This window comes from Chanodichthys erythropterus, chromosome 13 (genome assembly GCF_024489055.1).
Source record: "Chanodichthys erythropterus isolate Z2021 chromosome 13, ASM2448905v1, whole genome shotgun sequence".
NCBI lineage: Eukaryota > Metazoa > Chordata > Actinopteri > Cypriniformes > Xenocyprididae > Chanodichthys > Chanodichthys erythropterus.
Window position 1 is genome coordinate 23,123,637 of NC_090233.1, and position 26,636 is coordinate 23,150,272.

Consider the following 26,636-nt stretch of genomic DNA (forward strand, 5'->3'; position numbering starts at 1 on the left):
CTGAAAGACAAAACAGATTATCCGCCAAAGCCATAATAAATGTGAACACCAACAAAAACGGCCTTACCTAATCAACAAAGCTTTATCTTTAATCCAGGACCAACTCCATAGAAGTCCAGTTACAAGCAAATGTCTTCAGGCGAATGAACGCTCTTCTCAAAGATGAACCGTGAAAATCCTCCTTATTTCTCCTGTAGTCCTTGTGAGGTGGAATGCTGAGGGAAATAAACTTCCAAACTCATTGCAATTGTCTTCTTAGTGCTCCTACACCTGAAAATGCATCAACCTGTTTTATTTTCGACAGACGTCATGACTCTCTCCCCCGTCAGTGTGATGAGAAAACGTCCACACAGTGCTTGTTATGATATCCAGCGTGAATACTATACTAAACCCCGCGCGACTGACAAAGACTTGACAAGCGTCTGACGCTTTTAGAAGAACCCATCGTACCTGCTACAAGGTAACAGCGCTGATAAACGATCTCGCGAGTCAGACAGCTTTGAAATTCAACGCCGCCACCTGCCGGTTGAGTAAGGAACAACCCATTTGGACACAATAGAGACGGCAGGGACAGTTCCCTGAAATGGTAGGATTATAATCTAGTGTAATGATGATTAGATCGAGGATTTAACGTAGATTACTCCCGCTGACAAGATAATATAATATACTACAATATAATTATGTGTCTGATCAAGCATGAGTTGGATCCATTATTGCTGAATCTTCTCATATGTTGAACACCTGTTATTCTAATTTTTGAATCTGATAGTTAACTTATTTCCTAAGAAATATATTTTGATGATGATGATGATGATATTATTACTATTAGTAGCCTATTGTTATTATATTATTAGCTGTTACTGTTGTATCTATTTTATTCTATATATTTTGCACTTATTGTAATTTTATCAAGTTTATAATAAAATTCTTCTCATATATGTATACAAATATTATAGTATTATTATAGAATTATTATTATTTGTAGTAGTAGCAGTATTCCTGTTTTATGCAACACAATGGAGAGATGCTGTTTGAATGCAAATGTTTATTTATTTATGATACAAATCTTCAGATTTTTCCAATAAGTCATTCCCAGTTTATTTCACTAACTTCACCATGCTTGTTCACAAGAAGAAGAAAAAGATAATACATGCAAAAAGGATGATAAACAGTTATCTTTAAAAAAAAAAAAAAAAAAAAAAAAAAAAAACGTACATTGTGTGTGAATGCATCACTAACTTAGAATATGCACAATGAACAACAATTAAACCTTTCCAAACCAATCTGTGGGATGGAAATGAAACTCAGTGTGAATCCAGTGCAATTCAAATTACATACACATAAATAATGGCACTAAATGATAGATGAGCATGTCTTTCTTGTCTTTTCATAATGACATTAATACGCTTACCTGATCAAGATAGAAATTCATGAGAGGCAGAAGTGAAACTGACAACTTCAGAAAATCTTCATGTTCCTTGAATAAGAACAATACATTTAAAACGCAGAGACTCTCTCTCTCTCTCTCTCTCTCTCTCTCTCTCTCTCTCTCTCATTCCCCTTATGTCATACTTGCGCACAAGCTGTTCAAACTACATTTCCCAGCATGCATCGCTCGACCATCTCCACCAATCAGATTCCTCGGCCTACCCTCCCATTGAAAAAAAGAGGCTCGAGACTGAAAACGTTGTCGGTGCAGTGTGATTGTTTACACATAGGTATTTCCTCCAATATTATCAATATTTAAATATAATAAATGGCGTCGACCTTATTGTCACCCATGGTGGATTATTATAACGATGAGGAAGAGCTAGACAGTGTGGATGAAGATGAAGATCGCAGTTTCAGAGGCAGAGACTCGGAAGAAGGTGAATACGCACAATAATTTCAATTTATTTACCTTTTTATCTCATTCACTTATGATTGATGCATTAAAAATTCATATTTAATATGGCAATGAGTGAACTGGCTGTAAGCTGATAGTTAAATAGGGGCTCTTTTATGAGTAAACATGCAAGGAAAGTGTGCATGTGTCGAGTTGCTGTCTGTTTATTTTAGAGCTCGTTTATTTTAGAGAACTTTATTGGCATTATTTAATCGGTATAGTGATATTTTTAGAGCTTAAAGGCTTACATAGCCATCATTAACTGTGTAATGGCTATGCATTTCCATATTTGTGTGTTTTATGTGCTATCCAGCCTGTTGATAAACAGTTAGCAGAGTTAGCACACGTCAGGAAACAAATACATTTGGATGTTTTTCAACTCACACAGACTCGAAATCAGATGTACCAGAGGACGTACTTGCTTTTAAAGTAACATGCTGGGAAACAGTTGATTTATGGTGGCAGATATTTGGTTTAAAATGCTTGGAGTTGATCTCCGCTCACTTAGCTTCTGCTAGTGTCATGCACTCATATGATATGAGACTGATGGTAATGAAACCAGACTCAAGAGATCAGTTTAAACGACATCTCTGCGTGACATAATGTATTTTCACTCTCCTCTTAATAATAAAAGCTTTCAGTATTCAAAATATATGAAACATCTGGAGGAATAAAGAATGTGTGTGTTTATCAACTTTCTCAATACATATGAAGTTCATCATGCATTTTTAAGAGAAATGTAGATGAATAGCATTATAACATATTACTAGTGTTGAATGACACCTGATAATCTAATAATTTTGTTAAAAAAAAAACAGCAACCATCTAGCATTATATCATAGGTGTAAAATGCAATTCAGTTTAGTCCCTGTTTTGTCTGCCTGTATTCCATAGTTAGTTTCCTGTTTCTGTTGTCTACAAAGGCTGATTTTACAAATGATTGTTCTAGCACTACTCAATTCGACTTCAGACCTAAGCAAAGGCATTAAAGACAATATTGAGGAAATCTTGTGACATTCTCAAATTTATTTAATTTTGAAATTGTATAATGAGGGCATGCTGTGCTCATACAAATATATTTTAAACCAAAATCTTAATGTTAAGAAATGTTAATGTATATTTGTAAACCATCCTTCAACTATCTTTTAGAAAGTTCTTTGAATGTAAATGGTACTGCAAGTAAAAAGTTTGGGGTCTGTAAGATTTGTTTTTCTCTTAAGGTCACCAAGGTTGCGTTTATTTGATAAAATACAGTAAAAACAGTAACATTGTGAAATATAATTACATATTAAAATAACTGTTCTATTTGAATATACACTACGGGTATACAAAAGTTTTTTAACAGTAAGATTTTTTAATGTTTTTAAAAGAAGTCTCTTCTGCTCACCAAGGCTTCATTTATTTGATCCCAAATACAGTGAAAATGGTAATATTGTGGAACATTTTTACAATTTAAAATAACAGTTTTCTATTTGATTATATTTTAAAATGTAATTTATTCCTGTGATGCAAAGCTGAATTTTCAGCATCATTACTCCAGTCTTCAGTGTCACATGATCCTTCAGAAATCATTCTAATATGCTGATTTGCTGCTAAAGAAACATTTATTATTATTATTATTATTATTATTATTATCAATGTTGAAAACAGTTTTTTTTCATGAATATTTGATGAAAAGAACAGCATGTATCTAAAATATATACCTTTTGCAACATTTGTAAATGTCTATACTGTCACTTTTGATAAATTTAATGCATTCTTTTTGAATAAAAGTATTAATTTCTTTAATTTCTTTAAAAAAAAAAAAACTCTTACTGACTCCAAACTTTTGAATGCTACTAATAATGTTACAAAAGCTTTTTATTTCAGATAAATGCTGTTCTTTTGAACTTTCTATTAATCAAATAATCCTGAAAAAAACATTGTACACAACTGTTTTCACATATAAAATAGTAATAATAAATGTTTCTTTAGCAGCAAATCATCATATTAGAATGATTTCTGAAGGATCATGTGACACTCAAGACTGGAGTAATGATGCTGAAAATTCAGCTTTGCATCACAGAAATAAATTGCATTTTAAAATACATTCAAATAGAAAACAGTTATTTTAAATTGTAAAAATATACAAGTTTTTGCTGTATTCAAATAAATGAAGCCTTGGTGAGCAGAATAGACTTATTTTAAAAACATTAAAAAATCTTACCGTTCAAAAACTTTTGACCGGTAGTGTACATTAATTCCTCTGTTTAAAAAATGTCCTCAAACATATATGTAAGGTGAATTAGCTATTGACCCATGTATCTTTTTCTATCCATGATCCTTTTTGATTTTAGCTCTAAATAAGAACAACAGAGTATAGGCTTTTTATATTTTTCTAAGTTCTGAAGTGCCTTGGCCCCATATGTTTTTTTTTTTTTTTTTTTTTAGAATAGAATTTAGAGTAGAATATCTAGTTGAGTTACCATAGAAAATCGATGAAACTACCATGTCTGTCCGCTAGATGGTGCTACATATGTGCAGTTAATAAACTATATGGCCAAAAGTTCCATAGATTGGCTTATCCTAGTGTATCATTTATTTATTGCTGTTATTATTATTATTATTATAGACACAGAAGATGCAAGTGAAACAGATATGGCCAAACATGATGAAGACGACTATGTTGAAATCAAAGAACAGTGAGTATTCCTTCTTATTGACTACCATCCATTTATGACAAATCTATCTGTCTGTCTGTCTGTCAGCCCTGTGGAAATAATATATATGACAAATTTATGTGATTTGCATGTTATGTAATAAAACTGCATAATTTCTTTGAGATATTTTGGTTTTGTCTTGACTTCAGGATGTATCAAGACAGACTGGCATCCCTGAAAAGACAGCTACAACAACTGCAAGAAGGTGACTGGAAATACTCCTTTTCACTATTGAATTTCTTTCTTTCCGAAAAACCATTTGAACAATGTTATAAATTTTGTTGACTTGTGTACTTGCATTATCCCAAATGTTTCCAACAATGTTTAATTCCAGATGAATCAGCAATTTTAACCAGTGTAACGTCCCGTGTCATTGCGTCGCCTGTCAGTGATGTTATATACGCACTACCCTTGATTTTTTTTATTTCTGTAGAAACCATGGAAACGCCAAAGATGCTTTAGTATATTATGTGTTTTATTAGACAGGTCAGCATATGTTTGGATACATTTATCGACAGAAAACTAATCATTGTTAAATAGCTCAGCAGTTAGTCTTATTGTTTGAATCTCTTTTCTTGATTTACTGCAATGTTTGTACCATGCCTCAGAGACAACACTATATTGTCAAGTAGGTAACATAGCATAATCAGAACAAGCCTTATTTGTAGTAACAGTAATACAGCATTTTCTCCACCATACAATATATAAAATGAATATATTAAAATGAACTGCATGCCATTTAGTCATTCAACTTTTATCTAATATGTCAACTTTTATCTAATATGATATTCTAATATCGATCTAGCTTACTGCAATGTGCAACAAGTAGAGTAACATTATACCATAACTTTCAAGACACTAAAATGTAAAATAAAATGTTTTTATTATGATTGTTTTGACCAATTAAAACAATGCTGCGTTACCCCACAATTTTAATTTGTGAAATAAAGTGACCTGTATAAGTAATTCGGGTAATTCTTGTGGCTGTTTCATCTGAATGAAATAAAATAATGTGAATTTAAAATAACGTGAATAACGTTTACTGGAACTGGCAAATGTTAAACATAACTTTACACGTAAAATAAAACAAAAACAACAAAACGAAATGAGCGCCAATGGCCAGCTTTGGCACATAATAAAATCTCCAGAGCTCCTTCATGGGACTCGAGACTCGAGACTGTGTAGCATTAGTATCTCTCATTAGCATTCGCTCCACCAGCCTCGTTCCACTCCCGCGGCTCTCTGCCCCACCCTGATTCATACCACAGTAATGTTAATAAAACTTTAGCTCATGCATGAACATGATTTCTGCTTGAGTCCCATCGGATTGAGGTAAAGACAACAACTCCCATGATTCCACGCTCATTCATGGCGTCATCAAGCTACACCGTTTGTTATTGTTTTGAATAAGTGAAATGAAAATTTAAGAGCAAATTTATATTGCACATCACCAACTGTTTTAAAATAAGTAAAATAAAAACCAATGCAACTACAACTTTATAACATTATAACTTCATAACATTATAACTATTATTATTATTATTATTATTAACTTTACTATATTAAGGCATTATTCTTTTTTTTCCACGTTCTTATTCCATAAAACAAATCTATGAATGTATTTCATAGATTTTTTTTTTTTTTTTTTTGACATAAATATGTCCTGAAAAGAGCCTGTTTTGATTGATAGTGGTCTAACAAGGTGATGTAGCCTGGCTGGTAACCAAAAGGTTGTAGGTTCAAACCATGAAAGGGGTAATCTATCACCATTGCGCCCCTTGATCAAGTTATTCCAATGGGATTGTCTCTGTAATAAGTATACTATACATCACTGTGGATAAAAATTGTCAGCTAAAAATTAGTCAATTAGATCAGTTACATACCCATTAATTTCCACAGGCACACTGCAGGAGTACCAGAAGAGAATGAAGAAGCTCGATCAGCAGTATAAAGAAAGACTTCGTAACGCTGGTAAAGTTGATTTATAATAAAGCTTTTCATCTCAATGTCAGTATCAATATTTCAGAAGCCAATATATATCTCTTGTTTGTGCTCTCTCATTTTCGGTCCCTCTCCTCCCATCTCTTCAGACCTATTTCTACAACTTGAGGTAAGCTGCAATTTCATTCTTTTTATGTTCCTGTTGTTTCATTATAACTGCAAAAAGAAACAGATATGACAGTTTAATTAATGTTAAATTTCCTGTAGACAGAGCAGGTGGAGCGGAACTACATCAAAGAGAAAAAAGCAGCGGTGAAAGAATTTGACGATAAGAAAGTGGAACTGAAGGAAAATCTTATTGCAGAGCTGGAGGAGAAGAAGAAGATGATCGAGAATGAGAAAATAACAATGGAGCTGACAGGAGGTGAGAAAGTGGAAAAGTGAGATCAGATAGAAAAATGCAACCTGAGAGGGTTTTTGTGCAAGGCATTGTTAGTATAGCTGTTGTAGAGAACAAGATCCTGTTCCTATAGCTGAACGCTTCACTACTTTCTTTTGTGTAGAAAGAACAAAAAAACTTGAAGCAATAGTTCACCCAAAAATGAAATTCTGTCATCATTTACTTAACTTTTCTGTCATTCCACACCTGAATTACTTTTTTGCAGCGCACAATAGGAAAATGCAAGAAATGTTAAACTTTTTTTCCAAACTCTTTTCAATGCAGTGAACAAAGACTAAGGGACTTTTAAGCTTCAGAAAAGGAAACAAAAGTACAATACAAATATCATAGAGTGATAAAACTCTTTGATGAGTTCATGAGAGAGGTAGTAATTTCCAATTTGAAAATGATTCATTCTTTTGAGTCAAAGAATCAGTAAAACTCGATCATCTCTTCACAGTGGATAACTCACTGGGGAGGATGATCATCAGTAGCTATGTATCAAAAGTAACGAATTTAACTTATGCATGAAATTGCGATGCCTCGTAAAACATTTCTGAATAAAGCACCATTTCCATCCCATGTGTTCAAGAGAACAAAATTGTCACTTCCTGGGAAACTGCCGCAAGTCAAGTCACCTTTATTTATATAGTGCTTTTTTTCAATGCAAATATCTGTAATAAGTTGTATAATTAGTTGCTGGGAGTAATACCCAACCATTTTGATGACAGACTTTTTATGCTAGTTTATGCACAGATTAAAAATTATCAGCCTCAACTGAATGCATACATTTTTATGCACATTTTTTAGAGTTTGTGTATCTTGGCAATTCTGTCCATAAAAATAGGTAGGTGGAAACATAGCTAGTAATTAACATTTTAAATTTTGGTCTTTTCATCACACAAAGCTATCTTATGACTTCAGAAGACATTTATAGAAGTCATACAGGCCACTTTTATTATCATTTAATGGTGTTTTCTTATCCTTTTTTTAAGTTTTAAAGCCTCCATTGCAAAAAATTGACCAGGACAGCCTTATTTTTTGTGTTTTATTGAGTTTATTTTGTGTCAAAGATTCATTTAAACCCCTAAACTTAGTATGCTATCCATTTATTTATTTATTTTAGATTCCATGGAGGTAAAAACCCATATAACCCGGAAGCTCCGGAGACGACCCAATGACCCTGTGCCCATTCCAGACAAGCGAAGAAAGCCTGCACCTGATATCCTTCATAGCTGTAGAGACAGAACACATGCACTGGAAACACTCCAGACCACCAACACATCAGTTATATAGACCATCCTCTGTGCAACTGTAGGGCATCTGTAATGATCAGGTTTTCTTAACTCTCCTCACCTCAGTTAAATTATTTACTCACTGATGAACAGATCATGGAAGATCTAAGAACATTGAACAAGGTAAGGTTACGACTCAGCAAAATTGGAATTAACTCCATTTTTATGAGGCAAATGAAGTACAAATTTCACTGCCTCTCAGATACAGTATCAACTTTTTGACCTAATTTTCAATATATCTAATTTTACAACATTTATAATTTATAAAAATGAAATGCATTTGCAAATTCGTTTGCAGGATATGAGAGGAGAAAAAGTAAAGTGGTAGAAAAAGTTCAGTCCATTTTATCAAAATGTAATGAAAGTCTTCATGACTTGAGTCTCGGCTTTGAAGAAAGGATTTTTTTTCTAAACGTTCTCTATTAGGAAATAAAAAGCAGGATCCCCTGAATTTTATTACATTTTATTACTCAAAGCGATACATGAGACATAGTACTTGCGGATAACAAGAAATTGGCTGTATTGAGGGTGCGGGGCTGCAAACCACTGAAAAAAACCCCACAGAAAATAGGTTTTTGACACTGGCATATTATTGGATTTATTGCTTTGGCAACTGCTGATTAGTGTTGCTGACCAAGATATCAGGTTGTTTGTCTGTGTCTGTTGTGTTTTACACCTGAAATTGTTGAAGAAAATCAAAACAATCTTCTTTTTTGCTTCATTTCCTTCATAGCTTAAATCTCCGAAAAGACCAGGTATGGACGTTTTGTCTTTTAGAGGTGATTCCCCATATAATTTCCCATCAGATTTATTTAACCACAAAGGCTTTAAAATGAATTTGAAATTAATTGAAAGCAAATGTCTGTGATGTTTTTCAGCATCCCCGTCTTCTCCAGAGCACCTCCCTTCCACTCCAGTGGATACCCCATCCCAGCGTTATGAGGCACGGATAGAGGAGGGGAAACTCTACTATGACAAGAGATGGTAAGATTCTCTGTGTTCTACTGGGCTTTCAGGGCCACATTATACTCCAGGTGCACTTAAAGGATTAGTTCACTTCAGAATTAAAATTTCCTTATAATTTACTCACCCCCATGTCATCCAGGATGTTTATGTCTTTCATTCTTCAGTCAATTAAGGTTTTTGAGGAAAACATTCCAGGATTTTTCTCCATATAGTGGACTTCACCAGGGTTCAACGGTTTAAAGGTCCAAATTGCAGTTTCAGGGCAGCTTCAAAGGGCTCAACATGATCCCAGACAAGGAATAAAGGTCTTTTTTAGCAAAACGATTGGTCATTTTCTAAAAAAAAAAAGAAAAAAATCTTATTTTTTAACCACAAATGCTCGTCTTGCACTAGCTCTGTGATGCACATCTACAACTTCACGCATTATATAGTCACGTTGGAAAGGTCACACGTGACATAGGCGGAGGAACCGACCGAGATGCAAAGACTAAGTCAAACGGCCTTTACAAAAAAAGGTAAAACAACGATGTCAGGCGATTTTGAAGTTATGGGAGAAAAGTTTTTGCCCTACTCTACCCTGCTGCTGGGTCGGTACTTCTGCCTACGTCACATGTGACCTTTCCAACATGAATACATAATACATCGCGGAGCTAGTGCAAGATGAGAATTTGTGGTTAAAAAGTATATAATTTTTTCTTTTTCTTTTTTTTTTCTTTTAACCTTTACTGTTGAAGCCCACTATATGGAGAAAAATCCTGAAATGTTTTCCTCAAAAACATTATCGACTGAGGAAAGAAAGACATGAACATCTTGGGGTTGAGTAAATTATCAGGAAAATTTAATTCTAAAGTGAACTAATCCTTTAGTTCTGGGTTTTTGTATTTTACATACTTCATTAGTAATTAATGCTGCATATTCAGGTTTTAAGATTTCACATTGTATGTTTCTTGACTCTGATCTAACATGCTTATTTGCATATTTATGATCAGTGATTTGATGTTGGTTTAAAGAGAAGATAACCCTGAGTAAAAGCCCTTATAAAGACTGACTGATTTACATTATGGAAATTAATGGCATGGTATTTACAGCTACTACCAGCAGAGACTAATAGGCCATGCTTAACAATCAAATCTTGACCCCCTGGTTCCTGCAGGGCCTTGAAGCCTAAAAAAATCTTAGTCACTCTTTTGTACTTGTACTGACCACAAGATGGCGCAATCACTCTTTTGCTTTTCAATTCTATCATATTATAGTTTACGTAAAGGACAGTGTCACATCAGAGAGCTGGAACTGACCTGAGACAAGACAGACCTAGAGCATCTATCTGTCTGTATATTTATCTGTCTTCTATCTATCTATCTATCTATCTATCTATCTATCTATCTATCTATCTATCTATCTATCTATCTATCTATCGTTCTATCTATCGTTCTCTCCTTCTATTCTGTCTGTCTATTATTCTGTCTATCATTGTATTATGTTGCTCTTTCTATCGTTCTCTGTTATTATATTGTTCTATTGATCTATCATTTGCCTTTCTGTCATTCTATCTATTGTTCTGTCTGTCATATTTAATCATAACATTTAGACTTATTTTTATACATAATTTGTATCATAATTTACATTTTTACATTTTTTTTTATAGTGATTCCGGTATCAAAATCGCATGGCATGGGAAGTAGATTTAAGAATATTTTGATTCTTGTAGCATTCTGAATTTTATTTTATTTGGGCTGTAAGAAAGTATTAACTTTAATATCGCAGTTATTACTATTGACTGTTATTTCATTAGATATGTACATTAAGGATGTGTATGTGATGTATTTGCAAGGGGTAGTTTGCTTGAACAAGGCAACATCTGTGCCAGGATTCAGGTCACACATTGCTGACATGGTATTTACCGTTGTTCGTGTACTGATATTTAATAATGTAAACATCATGGGTATCATGATCCACAAATTCTGACATCCAATACTCTGTACAGACTACATAATTCTATATTTCATTGTTTTGAATAAGTGATCATAATACACAGGAAGCTTGTGGTTTAGGATAAGGTCTGGAGATTACTTTGTCTTATGCGTTTGTGACATTAAATGTCATGAATGCCTCTGGATTTTTATGAGCGTGTCAGCATGCATTCATCTAGTCGTGCCCTTTAGACAGTGGGCTGCCGTAGCTTTCAGCAATGCAATCCAACCGGAATATTTTTGTGCAGATGAGGAGAGAGTGAGCCGAGGAGGAAATATGGTCCTGTGTGATACCGCAGGCAATAAATGTATAATGTTACATGTATATTAAATGCAGTTTTATCCTGCAATTTTAATAATGAGTGGAGAGGCTGAGTTATGCCTCTATCTAAACTTTTCCAAAGGATGTTTATGTGAAGCCACAGGTAATTTTTTGCTTTCTATGTTTTAAGAGATGGCTCTCTAATTAGTGGTGTTTGTGCCACAGCAAAATAAATAATATTTTACCTGACTTGTAAAAGTGAGTTTGGAGCATAAATGGAAAGTAATGGAACAAAAAGACAAAAATAATGGCAAGGAGTTGTCCTCCTTAATGGGCTGCACACCAAAAAACCACTCTAAAGAACTGATGTTTTGCTTAATCTATGGCATATTTTACCAGAATTGTGAATGTGTTTGCAGTCTGTATTAAATATAATGCAATAAAAAAAAGCAGTGTACTACAAAATAATAGCAAAAAACCTCTTTCTATTGAGTCATCACGGACTGCAAAACAGAAGCAAACATTCAGTGTGACCAACCTAATCCGATTCCTTAACAAATGTTTCTCATAAGCCAGTTCTTTTTAGTGAATCTAAATAAATAACTAAATAAAAAAACATTGAGCCCAGTGTAGCATGGTTCCCGAAACGAATTACACATACGAGTCGGGTCTTTTTTTAGCGAGTAGTACAAAAAAGACAAGTTACTAGTTTAAATAAGTCTGAAACACTGATTTGTAATTTATAGAATTAGCAGAGAGATAATTTCATTCACGTGTAAGCAAAATTTATATTATAACTAATATATACCCAAATGAATCAGAATTGAATTGAACCATAATAACTATTATATTGGAAAAGTAGGTGCTCCCAGTTAAAGGTGCAGTATATTTATTTATTTAATTATCCTTTATTTTACCAGGAATAATACCATTGAGATATAAATCTCTTCTACCAGGGAGTCCTGGCCAAAAGGTCTAATTAGGTAAAACATGCACATGATTCTTTCAAGTAAGACTCCAAAAGATTTCTAAGAATATTTAAAGAGAGTATTTAAAGGAGTAACATCAACATCAAAATACTCTGCATTTCATTCCATGGCCTAGGAGCATAAGAGGAGAAGGCAGATTTACCAAACTCAGAAAATCTTCTAGGCCCAATTAAAAGTAATTTAGACGATTATCTAATTTTATAACTACAAGTATAATTTGATAAAAGACTACAGATGTAAGAAGGCAGTTTACCTAATAGAGCCTTAGTAGTAAACAGCAGCATATGCAATTTTCTCCTCTGATACAAGGAGGGCTAACCAACCAGTTCATACAAGGTACAATGATGACTAGTCACAAATCGTATTTCAGCATGATATATAAATCCAATTTTTTTTAGTGAAGATGAGTTTGCATGCATATACTTTAGATCACATCACCATAATCCAGCACAGAGAGAAAACAACTTTGGATAATTCTCTTTTTAGCTTCAAAGGGAAAACTTTTCTTTAAGCGAAAAAGAAACCCAAATTTAGGTATTTTAAGTAGATTATTGATATCAATATTACAACCCAACCTTTCATCAAGCCATATGCCCAGGTATTTATAGCTGTTTACTCTTTCTATACAGTCCCCTTCTAAGGTTAAAATAGGCGGAGCAACTATTTTTGTAAACCAGTTTTAAATTTAACAATGAAGCTAGCAAAAATTTAAATTAATATCATCACTGTTTTTATTAATGCGTGTAAGAGTGGGTCTCATAAGAGACTGATATCAAAAATATATTCAAGTGTACAATCTTCTAAAACTCACTCTACATTCGAGATTGAGAACAGCTTTGATACTATATATTTAGGAAATATACCAACCGATTTTAGACTAGTTCATTTATTATTGGTTGCTAGTAAAAAAAAAAGCAATAACTAAGAAATGGCTGCATGAGAATCCACCAACAAAAGAAGAATGGATCGTAAAAGATATGTATGATATGGAAAAACTGACCTTCTCTCTAAGATTAAACATGGATAAATTTTACAAGTACTGGTCAAAATGGTTAATGTATAGGAAATGTGGATGGAACATAGGGAGATTTTGTAAGTGTACACTTGTTTAACTGCCATTGTTTTTTCCTCTTCCTCACATGTACAATTTACCAGTATTATTATATTGATAATCTCTTCTTATTTTTCAATGTGAAATATATGTTCAATGAAAATATTCTGGATTTGTATGTTTTATTTGAACCTTAAAGGTGCCATCGAATTGAAAATTTAATTTATCTTGGCATAGTTGAATAACCAGAGTTCAGTACATGGAAATGACATAAAGTGAGTCTCAAACTCCATTGTTTCCTCCTTCTTATATAAATCTCATTTGTTTAAAAGACCTCTGAAGAACAGGCGGATCTCATCATAACACAGACTGTTACGTAACTGTCGGGATCATTAATATGTACGCCCCCAATATTTGCATATGCCAGCCCATGTTCCCAACATTATGAAAGGCATTAGACAAGGGCAGAACGTCTGGATCTGCACAGGTGAATCAACAGTCTAGGTAAGCAAGCAAGAACAATAGCAAAAAATGGCAGATGGAGCAATAATAACTGACATGATTCATGATAACATGATATTTTTAGTGATATTTGTGAATTGTCTTTATAAATGTTTCGTTAGCATGTTGCTAATGTACTGTTAAATGTGGTTAAAGTTAACATCGTTTCTTACTGTATTCTCAGAGACAAGAGCCGTCACTATTTTCATTATTAAACACTTGCAGTCTGTATAATTCATAAACACAACTTCATTCTTTATAAATCTCTCCAACAGTTTAGCATTAGCCGTTAGCCACGGAGCACTATCAAACTTATTCAGAATCAAATGTAAACATCCAAATAAATACCATACTTACGCGATTAGACATGCTGCATGATGAACACTTTGTAAAGATCCATTTTGAGGGTTATATTAGCTGTGTAAACTTTGTTTATGCAATGATAGAGTCAAGAGCTCGGGAGGGGGCGGAGAGCGCGAGCAATTAAAGGGGCCACAGCCTGAATCGGTGCATAATTAATTATGCCCCAAAATAGGCAGTTAAAAAAATTATTTAAAAAAAATCTATGGGGTATTTTGAGCTGAAACTTGACAGACACATTCAGGGGACACCTTGGCTTAGACTTATATTACATCTTGTAAAAAAACGTTCGATGGCACCTTTAAACCTTTTATGGACTTGAAACGACCATTACCATAATATTCATACCATAATATTCTCCTTGTGAATGTTTTTTTTTTCTTCTCTTTCTCTCTTCCGAGACTATTGGGAGAGTAACCCCTGATATAAAGTTAACTGTATATGAACAAACTGTATGTGAAACCCCTAGTGACCTGTCTGTTCCATTCTTTTGCATGTGTTCTACTAAAAGCATATAAAAAAAAGTTGGGAAAAAAAAAAAAAAAAAAAAAAAACACTAGCGGAAAACACAGTCAGTGTCAACGAACTGGGTCAGAGATCTCAGATTCTACCTGACCTAAAAAGACTCAACATCATCTAAAAAATTATGTGCAGTGTCATATTAAACTTACAGTGTAATGCTTATCACTTTCTGTTGTCACAAAAGAATGTAATATTGACAGCTAGAGGTTAAAATGGATGCCAAATTCAAAATATTGGAAAGAGTTGTTTCCTCCGCCCCCTCCTCCTCAGACTCGATGCTCAGGTGGGTTGCCAGATTGAGGATATGCAACAGGAGCGAGCGCAACTGTCAATAGAAAGTGATAAGCCTTACACTGAAAGTTTAATATGACTCTGTACATAGAGCTTTTAGATGATGCTAAGTCTTTTTAGGTCGGGTAGAATTTGAGATCTCTGACTCGTTGACATTGACTGTGTTTTCCGCTAGCCCGGGGTGTCGAAATACTACTGGATAAATTGGCAGTGGGCAGGATCACACAGACCAAAACACAAACAGACATTCTGACCCGGAACACGTTTCAAAGTAGAATAATTGGCGGAGAAACAAGTATTTGAACTTAGCATGTTTCCTAAATCTCTGCAAACATATAATGGGATTTTATGCTTTAGTACAGTCAAACATTACATACAGCACCTTTAAAACTTTTTCAACATATGTGGACATACAGTGCACAGCATAAATGAGTACACCCCCTCTGAACAAATACAAAAGATGTCTTTTCTTTATGATCACTAATACAATTCATGGAAAGATGGCAAAACTAAAATGTATTAAACATGTATGTACATATATGTATATGACAATAGGTAGTTCCAGTGAGAACAACAACCATGCATGTCATTTCTGGAGGCTGCATCTTACTCTGTGAGATAAACAGTCACTCTTTTCATAGCTTTTGCTGGCTCTGAGACACTCGCTTGGTATTTCTCCTGCTCTGTCTAGCAAAAAAAATAAAAAATAAATCCCTCATCACTAAATGAAAGCTTAAAATGAAGGCCTGATTATTTCAGGGACCTTGTCACAAGTCAGTTGTTTTTGAATTTCTGTGTTACTTTTGCTATATTTTCACACTTAAAACAATGATTTGGTAATGCTCTTGTAGCACTGTCCTCTTTTGTGCTCCTGACAGTCTCCTGACAGTTCTCTCCCAAGTGGTTCCATTGTTGTCAGCATTAAGTCTGAGAATGATTCAGTGGGCTATATAACACTTTTAATTGTCAAGAAATTACTTCTCTTTAAATGTTTTGGTTCAGCATACTTACCTGTTGAACAAACATTGCCTTAAACTTACACCAGAAAAATTTTATTTTGTTTTATTTAGTAACTTTTAGGAGGGTGTACTCATTTTTGCTACACAACATTTTATCACCTTGATAAGAAAATCTTATTTTGACATGCTTCTTTGGTAATTGATTAAGCAGACTTGCTGGAACATTAGATCTCTAAAGAACCCTAACATGTCTTCTAAGTAATTGAGTAATTGCTGACTTTCAGAAGTTTCAGAGGGCATGTACTCATTTATGCTGTGCACTGTATCCATTCGGAAGCTTTTAGTTAGTATTGATGGATGAAGGTGATAAAATTTACCAAATAATTACCATTAAAATGTGAATTATTTACAGAATGACTACAGGAATTCAAAATCTGTGGAAAAATAATTACACCTCTACATTTAAAATCTAGTAATGCTCCCTTTGGCAGAATTTTATTGGACACACTTCTTGCACATCAGTCTCTTACATAAATTAAGTTAATTCTTGCCTGTTCATCCATTCAGAGTTTCATAAATGTGGTAAAATGATGACAGAATTTTAGTAATTTTGAAATCCTTTAAGCTTTTTCAGTGGAGATATGAGAGGAGGTAAGCTCACATACAGTACCTGACTGAGAAAGGGAATTTTCTGTAATGGTCTTTCAGTCTAAAGGTTCTTAAGAGACTAATACTGTTATTGTTTCAGGTACCATAAAAGTCAAGCAATTTATCTGGAGTCCAAGGAGAACACCAAGATCAGCTGTGTCATCAGCTCTGTGGGGACCAATGAGGTTTGTGTCTGATTCTCTCCTCTGATTGGTGCTAAACAAATGACTGTGCTCTTCAGACTAATGACCTGCTCTGAGGGGAAATAAACAGCAGGTTATTGAGATCAGCTCAAGTGAATCAGCTTTGGAGGGCCAGAAGAGGAAAATACTCATTTAGTCGCTCTCATTTATTGTAATCTGCATCCATATCAAATTGTATGAGGATGTTTTTCCAATGGCTTTTGTCTCATTTGCATCCTTTTAATGCCAGCATCAATAACACACTGCATAGATCTGGACTCCTACTTGCTGAGCCAGTGGCTTTGGAGTACAAATCACTGTTTAGGATTCTGGAGGAAGGTGGTACAGGATAAACACTGAAGTGTTTTGTCTTGGATTTCATTTCTCTTGCAGATCTGGGTGAGAAAGACAAGTGACAGTACGAAGATGAGGATTTATTTAGGACAGCTTCAGCGAGGGGCCTTCATCATTAGACGCCGGTCAGCAGCATAGATGTTCCTCATCTTTCTTCTTTTTCCTTTTTTTTTTTTTTTTTTTTTTTTTTTTTTTTATTCATTTTGATGCTCTTCCTGTTTTACCAAGTCGTCTACTACATGTTAAAGCATGATATTTCTTCCTGTCTTATCTTATTTTTCTATCACTTTCACACGTACTGTATAGATACTACCAAAGTATATCATGAACTGTCTCACGTTTGTCTTTCTTTTTGCCTTTTCTTTCTCTATGAATTTTGCATTGTACATGCAATGCAGTTACAATTTCTGAGGTAACACTTAACACTTCACTGTTTGATTTCAAAGAGCTCAGATGAAGTGAGTAGACAACAATACACTTTGGCATTTTATTTTATTGCCAGTAAGGCATTTATTTTGTGGTTTTGTTGATATGTCATGCCATAGTCTATTCTCTCCATGCTTTTGAAAGTGTACAGGATTTCAAATTACTTTGCAAGTTTTAATTTTGTATTTAGTCCAACATTAAATAAATTTGGCTCCTACAGTGCAAAACAACATTTGTTTCTGCAGAATTGCTTTTGTTTTTTTCTCCCCATTAACAGTTGACCTTGTTTTTAATGGCACTTCTTCTTACACGTACTATAACACGAGACGCATTAATTTACATTAATTCACATGTTCCTGGCAGAAGTTTTTCTTTATATAACAAACAACTTGCAAGTAAATGCTTATAATGTGTTTTTGACAATTATTTTAGCAGGTTGTTAAGATGCTTACAGTACCAAGACATAGAAAACTTAGAGCTCAAGATTTCAAATAGTTTGAGAATGCATAATTGTGCGTTCACATTCTAACATCAATTAAACTGGAACTATTATGCCTTATTTCAAAGTCTTTATTTTGATTGATTGTTTTTGGGGTCTACTAGAATGTTCAAAAACTACATTATTTTTCACACATTTTACATTATTGCAGCACCTATATTCCTACTCTGTCAGTAACGCTCTGTTTAGCTCCTGTCTCTATGAAGCCCCTCCTTCCAAAAAGCGCAATGTGCTCTGATTGGTCAGCTAGTCTGATATGTTGTGATTGGTCAACTGCTCTGAGCATGTTTACCTAATGCCCCTTAAACCATGAGTTTAAACACCCTACTAATGCAATTCAACCAGACTTTGCCCCACTTTTTTTGGGTATTGTGACGTGTACGTTCCCAGAAGAAAACTCAAGACTACAATCGAGGCATTTCCAATTGTTGCTTCAAATTGCCAATTTTTCATGAAAATGAAAGACTTAGGTTTGCCTTTGTCGTTTTAGATCATTAGTAGTGTGAATGTAAAATGTTTGCTTTCATACAGGTTTAATAACAAGGCAAGTTACAAGAACATGCACATGATTACTACAATTACAATTAGCTAAGATGCATCCCTAAGATATGAAGGTTTCGAGAATTTTGAAAATACATAAAAATTGGGAAAACGAAAACTAAAAAACCTTTTTGTGAAATCACTGTCTCTGGATCCACTGTCTGCTTGAGACAACACTTTATTTTGAATGTCCTGTCATTTTCCTGTCACAATTGATTTCCTCTATAAATGACAGGCCATTCCTTTCTTCTGTGCAGTTCAAAATTCAATTCCTGCCCAAATACAAAGTTTTTTTGCATTGATTCTGAAAGATAACAGATTTAGCAGATTTATTGTGTGACTGTATTTCAGAGTTGTATAAACCATCTTGCATTATTACCTCTTTCCTGACAGAGACGCTCTCCCATGACATCTAAAATGTAAGTTCTTGTTTGAATTCAGTATATATTATGAGAATTCATACACAGCCCTTATGTTGTGTATAACATGACTATTTAAAAAAAAATAGGAATGTCCAGATCCGATCACGTGATCGGAAATCGGGCCCGATCACGTGGTTTCAGACTTGTACTTGCTGATTTAAACATTCAAGAACAAGACGCGAAAGAGAGCTTGCGCGTTGTGAGAAGATTTGTGTGCGCTCATCCGAAGCGCGCACGCGCTTACTTCAGTCAGCGCGCAAATACTGAGTTCTCTTTCAAGTCTTGCGCTTCAGCGGACAAATTCATACAAAAATTATGTCAACATGCCCGTCTTAGCGAGTATCCTAGCAAACATAGTCGGTTATGTCTTAAGTGAACGTATATTAGTCGAGAAAGACAGCGCATGTGTAGGCTAAGAGTAAATGTATATGCCTGCTGCCTGTATTTAATGTTAAATCAAACAACAAATAAGAAAGAAATCACTCACTGCTCTTGACTGAATAGTTTTTGTAACTTCAATAATGATTCATCTTTATTTATTTTTATACAGTAAAGATAATATGCATTGATATTTTATATTTGATTACTTTATCCATTTTCTGTACGTGAAAACGACTGTTAGATACCTGAAAAATCTGAAAAGCACTGTTCCTGGATCCTGGATCTGTTTTTTCGCTCTTCTTTATTCTTTTTCATGTATTATAGAAGTATTGGATCAGGACTCTGTATTGGTTGATACTCAAAATCAAATGACTCGGACTCGGGCAAAAAAACATGATCGGGACATCCCTAAAAAAAATTTTACATTTAAGTATGAGAACATCAACTCCATCTCTACTTTCCTGCAATGCTGCAAACCTAGAGGTTTAAAATGGTGTTCTTTGAATTCAGAGGTCACGCTGTGACGTATTGATTTTCTATTGGTTGCACATCTTCATGTGATACGAATTGGTGATACGTGATATGTTTGGTCAGATTTCACCAAACTTGAACTTTGGTATGCAGCGAAATCCACATGAGCTTGCATTTCTGATTTCCCACATGTGGTCAAGAGAATGCTGCAGTGATGACGTTTTTTTAGTCCGACCCAGAAGTTAGCATCACTCTGGTTCTCTTGACAAAAACCAAATAGAATTTTTCCATTGACAATTGGATTATTGCAGAAAAAGCTCTGTGACCAACAAAAGTTTGATTCTTTCATGTTTTTTTCATCATAATGGGCACAAATTTTGCAATCTAAATATAATTACCAGAAGTAAAAGGCTAAATGTCGGCTACGAACGGACTTCACCATGCTCACATGACTTCAATGTCACCACCTCTAAGCTTCCGATCTCTTCCATTCTTAATTATACTTTTTTTTTTTTTTTTAAATCCCTGAATGTTTGAGTTACAATAGTTTGCAAGAGAACAATTATAAACACAATGGGCTGTGAAAGCGAACTAGTGAGTAGATGAGTTTTCCTGTTCGGTGTGATGATGTTCAGTGTCCCCAACAACCTCTGTAGTCCCATTTAGCCACTTGTTAGCAACTGCCTTTTATAAGACAAGAAAAAACTTCAAAAAGTCACAAAGGGGCTATTACTGATGCATTTTATGTTGCTGGATAAAAGATGAAAAATATATTGAGCTTGTGTTCACCACAGACATTATTTCAGGCATTTAACCAAAAACCCATTCAAAAAAACCCATTGACTTCAGTATGATGGAACTGGATGTGCTAACTCCTTTCCGGGTTTTGGCCTACAAAAATCCCTGTGAAGCATGTAGTGTGACCACCACTTAAAACACATGTTATTATTCACGGAAGTCAGTTTGCTCTTTTGAAACACTCCATTTTCACTAAATTGTGACACTCTGACAAAAAAGTAGCACATTTCACAGCAAATTGCACATGAAGGTTGCAGCACCATAGAAAAAAAACGTGCCTCTACCTACATTTTTGCAAAACTCCAAACGAACACGTACCAATACATACAAATCACTGCAGGGGGGGGGGATAAAACTTAAAACTCTTTTAGCGCCACTCACTAGCCACCTTTTTCATAACGAGCCTACTGCGTTTTAGATTATAGGAGGCAAAAATAATTTTTAAAGCAAAATCATAAGGTTGTGCTATGTAATCCTTGCTTGGTCATTTGATGAGCTTTTCAGTCACTGCATTTTCCTCCTGATTGTTTTCTTTTGTATTACTCTGTAACAATATGAAAAAAAGAACATATGTTGCACATTTGTGGTCTGCTCTTCCGATTTCATTTACAATATATCCCATGAATGATCCACTGGAATGCATTAAGAAACTGTTGTTTTTCCAGGTTTGTTTCCACATGGATGCTTATGTAATTGTCTCCCACTTTTACTTCTAATCACCATTGGCAGTGTTTACAGGAGTATTTCTTAAGCAGGTAGGCTAAATACATTGTTTATTGTCTGTCAAAAAATTAGAAATCACTTCTATTATAACTAAATGTTCCAGTTAATGAACATTACTGATTAAGGCAATGTCTTAGATAATAGAGTGCCCCAGGGATGATGCGTTTTTGTAGGCCAACCCGGAAGTTAGCGGCGCACGGGTTCCCTCGGTTGAAAGCCTATGCATTTTTCCCATAGACTTTTGGAAAATCGCAGAAAATAAGCTAACAAAGGGTTATGACACTTACACGTTTTGTCCCTTCAAGATAATCTTTACAAGTTAACACAACATTTATAGATTTTGAAGCCTAAATAAAGTCGTCAGATATAAAAGGCTAACAGTAGGCTATAAACGGACTACAGCACACCATGGTCGCGGATCAACGTCGTCCTCAAACTTTATTTAGAAAACAACTCTATTTAAAAACATGCTCACTGATTATGATCTGCGCTGTTTTTGAATACTTTTCCACTTTTTCATGAGAAATGCTGTCCAAATGTCCCGTTTTTAATGATAACGTCTAAAGTCCCCGCCAAAGGAAGTAGTCCCTTTTAGCAACTTGTTAGCAACCGCCGATTTTAAGACACAGTAAAAGTTTAAAAATTCACAAGTGGGTTATAACTGGTGTGTTTTATGTCATAGATCAAAACGTGAAAGTATTTTGAGGCTTTGTTTACCACTGACCTTATTTCAGGCGATTTAGCAAAAACCCATTCAAAAAACCCATAGACTTTACGGCGTTGGAACCGGAAGTCCTAAAATGCTAACTCGCTTCTGGGTTTTGCCTACAAAAACGCGTCATCCCTGGGGCACTCTATACAGATATATTACTACAGTGATAACACGTCCGTAATATTGCTGCGGAAATATTCGGGGGTTATTCATGGTCTGTGGTAGTAATTTGTTAATACTTTTACACTTTTAAATGTCCTTCAATTAAAAGCGTCATGAGGCGTACAAAAAAAACATGGATACATTCACTTTGAAAGTGTCGCAAAGAAATGTCACCACAGTCACGTTTTTCCAATGAGCTCGGGAAACTGACGTCACTGGATTGATTCCCACTTTTTACCGTCATATGTTAAAACGGTATATCTAAACTCTTTTTTGAGGACTCATTACTCATTATTGAATGGCTTCTGTGAAAATGGGAGTTCTAAATGAATCCACGAAAATACGTTTTGTCTTTTTTGCATTTAAAATAGACAGTTCCTCCAGGGCCAATCAGCATTAAATAAATCCCCATTCTAATCGATGATTCCTAATTACTAGAATCAATATCAGTAAGGGTCAGCAAGGGTTGCATTAGATGAAATTACATAGTAGTGACCAAATGAATGTTTACAATAAACACACGCTATTTATTTCCCTAGAAATAGTCTTTAACCTATTATTATTTGTTTGGGAAAAGGATTTCATTAAGGCTTTTCAGCTCTGAACAGTTAATGTGCCTTATTAGTGCAAGCGCTGCTAGTCTATAAATCGTAATATCTGCAGCTCTCGCTGCGGTGGGCTTAACTCAAGGGTTCCCTGGACACCAGCTCTGCTTCACCTTCTCGGTTTCAATCCTTTCCGAATCAGTTTTCACGCAGTCCTGTGTACCAGATGCCCAGCAATTCCCTGTTCCACTGTGAATCTGTTGCCTCCCATGGGACGTCTGGCTGGTTGAAGTTTGGCCCCTGGGCCGCTCTGGCTTGTTAAAGGGAATATGGGTTTGATATGTTGCTCTGCGTGTTTGCATTTCCTTCTGCTTTATCTCTGAAATGCAGACCTTTAAGTTGTAGAAGGAAATAGTATGTTTTTGAAGATTCTCATGAACTCCTTATGAGGGTTCAAGTTCTCAAATTCTAGTTCAATTCGGTTATCATTTAATAACATTCATGTTGTCTGAAACGTGATTTTCTTTCTGCTAGTCTTCTCCATGCATGCAACCAAAGCAAATAGTAACCAGTGTATGTCAAGCTTATAAAAGCACCTTTATGTCTTCTGAAGCCATAGTTTAACAGAAACTGAAGTAACTTGTGTATATTTGCTAAAAATCTCCTCCACTCGAGGTCTCAAATCTCATTTACGGATCTGCTTATTTACGTAAGGAATAATTATTCCAATTAATTGATGACAAGCCATTGAATTATTCGAAAATAATGCACATGACGTGAAGCGGAAGTTACCACACCTCAAGACATTGTTCAGATGTTGTATTTCAAGACATTTGTCAGTTTTTTGTCCTTAAAATGCTCTTGTATGTGGGACTAATTTCTCACGCATCTCATCCCACGCCTCCATTGCTAATTCCAAAATGTCATTTTAGAGCTATTAATGGAGGCTTGAGTCTTTGATAGCAGACTAATGCAGTTATTAGAGAGAGAGAGATTAAGTGTGTGTGAATTGAGTCTGTGTGTCTCTCAACCGTGTTCTGCAGCAGCAAAAAAAAAAAGCAAAACTGTAAGTTTATATGCTTCAAGAACAGCACCATTATTACCTCACTAGTCAGAAATGTCATGTAGCTTTTAAGTTGCTAAACTATTTTACTGATAAAATCGTCAGAGCGGCGCTGACAACACGTTTCTGTGGGAGTATGTGTCCGTACTGTATGTGTGTGTGTTTGAGTGGGAAAGAGAATGGGAGAAAGAGAGGATGTGCTTTCCTTGCAAAATAAAACACAATTTTGTGACAAAAACATGGAAATAATTAGTTATTTTAGTTTACTATATTTATTTGCTTGGTCAGTGTTGTTGTGGGTTTTGTTTCTTTTGCTGTTGTAGGCTGTAAGAAACTTTGAAATAACTGAAATCTTTTGGCGTAGTGATATGGAATTATTCGAAAATAATGCACAGCGCTGCTCTGATGAACAGTAGATCAACTTAATAATATCTTAAATAAAGAACTGACCTTAGTTACACAATGGATTGCTAATAGATTAGTCATCAATATAAAAAAGACAAAATGTATGGCAGTTGGGTCAAAATATTTTCTAAAAATGACACCCACATTACACTTGTCATCTGGAGATACTTTGATTGAACAAGTAGAAGAAACTAAATTATTAGGTGTAATTGTTGATAGTAAGCTGTCTTGGAACAGTCAAATAAACCAAATTTGACAAAAAATGGGTAGAAGTATGGCCATTATTAGTCAATGTAGGAAGTTTATTCCTTTTTGGACAACAAAACAACTGGTTCAGTCGTTAGTGTTTTCCCATTTGGATTATGCCTCAGTTGTTTGTGTAAATTGTTTTCACTTTTATTTGACCAGACTTCAGGTTGCTCAAAATAAAGCAGCCCGAATTGTTCTGGGCTGTCCATATAGAACCAGTGTGACTGATATGCATGATAGTTTGGCTTGGTTACCTGTATAATTTAGACTTAATTATTTCTTAGTAACATTTATGAGAAACATTATAGTATCAAAAACTCCAGAAATAATTTATAGTAGGTTGTCCTTTTTTTCAGATACATAATTATTGCACTAGACAAACAGGTGAGATGCGATGTGTGCTGCCTTTATGCAGAACTCACCAAATACAGCGGTCAGTGTTTTATCGAGCTATGGTGGCATGGAACTCATTACCAGGATTTTTGTTGCTGGAAAATAATAAAAGATGCTTTTTAAAAGAAGTTAAAACTTTTCTTGTTCACACAGTGATTACTGATAATTGTGTATTTTGATTTTTAGGAAGGTTGAAGTTGAATCTAATGATTTAGTTGTAATTATACAACAATGCGAATATGTATTGTAGTGTATAATGATACCAGAAAATGAGCTGTTTTTGAGTTTTCTTTTCTTTGGCATTGAGCTGCTATGAACTCTTGTATGTATATTGTTATTGTGTGCATAGTTGGTGAATGGTGTAAAAAAAAATAAGTAAAACATGTAATGAATATGGAGGAGACCCCAGGAAGAATAGCTGCTGTTGTTTCAGTGGCAAATGGGGATCTTAATAAACAAACAAACAAACAAACAAATATGGACATGTCATGCAATCAAGACCTTCCTGGAACTACTTTAGCCGTTCGCTGAAAACTAAAATAATTGCACATGTTTATCAGCCAATCAGATTCAAACATTCAACAGCCCCCCATTGTATATATTGCGTTTGGTTATGTATGGAACTAGAAATATTACAAAAAGATTTAAATTTTCAATTCAGTATTATAGTTTTTCAATTTTGTAAATTTGAATTCTTGAGGTGACATTTAACAAATATTTTTTTATGGCCTATTTTATAATTTTTATAGAATTATTATTGCTGTGACATTTGACCAAATTTAATCGTTTTATACAGTAGATTTGTATTTTTAAACAATATTTTTGTTCAGATTTTTTTTCAGAGATTAAATTAGCTATAAATATTGAAGTTTTCTGGAAAAGCCAGAAATTCTGTTTGCACAGTATTGGACTAACATTTCCATTCACTTAGATAAGGGTGAAAAAATGATGACAGAACTATTCTTTCTATTCATAACTAGCTTGATTCTGTTATTAAAATGACTTCATGCTTGTTCTGGTCTTACAAAACTTCAGATGTTTAACACTAGATATGGCATTGTCTATATAATCTTTTCTCTCATTTTCATTCAAATATTCATTGTGATATTCAGACCTTCTTTGTCAAGATTTATAATTTGCTACACATTGTGACTGTGAAAATCCATTTGTTGTTCACAGCCTTCCTTTTTTCATCTCTCTGATTTACACAGCCTATCTCTGGTTATGTGTTGCATTCTTGCACACTGATGGTTAACAGCTGCTACATGAATATGGAGTATTTCACACATGTCTGTTTCTTGAGGAGAAATTAGAGCCATGGTGGGAATAATGGCTTAATTATGTGTTGAGTCTGGTTCAATACCTGCACGAGAGAAAATATTTGTTTGTTGGTTTTTGATTTTACTGATGGGGCTGTTTTGTTGCTTTTCTGTGGTGTTTGGTGCCAAATCTTAAAAAAAAAAAAAAAAAAATCTCTTTCAAAATGCAATCAACATCTTATATAAAGAAAACAATGGATTTTTTCCAAGCTAG

At 34.5% G+C, this 26,636-nt stretch overlaps 2 protein-coding genes across 5 annotated transcripts in view; one reads left to right on the top strand and one right to left on the bottom strand.

Moving 5' to 3' along the window:
* taok3a (TAO kinase 3a) overlaps nt 1-481 on the bottom strand; it is an 81,796-nt gene extending 81,315 nt beyond the window's left edge. The window contains exon 1 of the mRNA XM_067407310.1: nt 68-481. The gene's annotated coding sequence lies outside the window, so the exon portion shown is untranslated. The remainder of the gene's footprint in view (nt 1-67) is intronic.
* suds3 (SDS3 homolog, SIN3A corepressor complex component) overlaps nt 1-18,281 on the top strand; it is a 30,945-nt gene extending 12,664 nt beyond the window's left edge. The window contains exons 1-12 of one of the 4 annotated variants that reach the window (XM_067407313.1): nt 1,658-1,868; nt 4,497-4,566; nt 4,734-4,789; nt 6,484-6,555; nt 6,675-6,694; nt 6,793-6,949; nt 8,091-8,186; nt 8,321-8,382; nt 8,993-9,038; nt 9,138-9,243; nt 16,879-16,963; nt 17,354-18,281. In XM_067407313.1, coding sequence (XP_067263414.1) covers nt 1,757-1,868; nt 4,497-4,566; nt 4,734-4,789; nt 6,484-6,555; nt 6,675-6,694; nt 6,793-6,949; nt 8,091-8,186; nt 8,321-8,382; nt 8,993-9,038; nt 9,138-9,243; nt 16,879-16,963; nt 17,354-17,452 — 981 coding nt within the window. In that variant the 5' untranslated portion in view covers nt 1,658-1,756 and the 3' untranslated portion in view covers nt 17,453-18,281. Of the gene's footprint in view, nt 1-1,657; nt 1,869-4,496; nt 4,567-4,733; nt 4,790-6,483; nt 6,556-6,674; nt 6,695-6,792; nt 6,950-8,090; nt 8,187-8,320; nt 8,383-8,992; nt 9,039-9,137; nt 9,244-10,478; nt 14,839-16,878; nt 16,964-17,353 lie in introns of those variants that run through there. The other 3 variants (XM_067407314.1, XM_067407315.1, XM_067407316.1) reach the window with 3 other exon arrangements.
* The last annotated feature ends 8,355 nt before the right edge of the window (nt 18,282-26,636 follow it).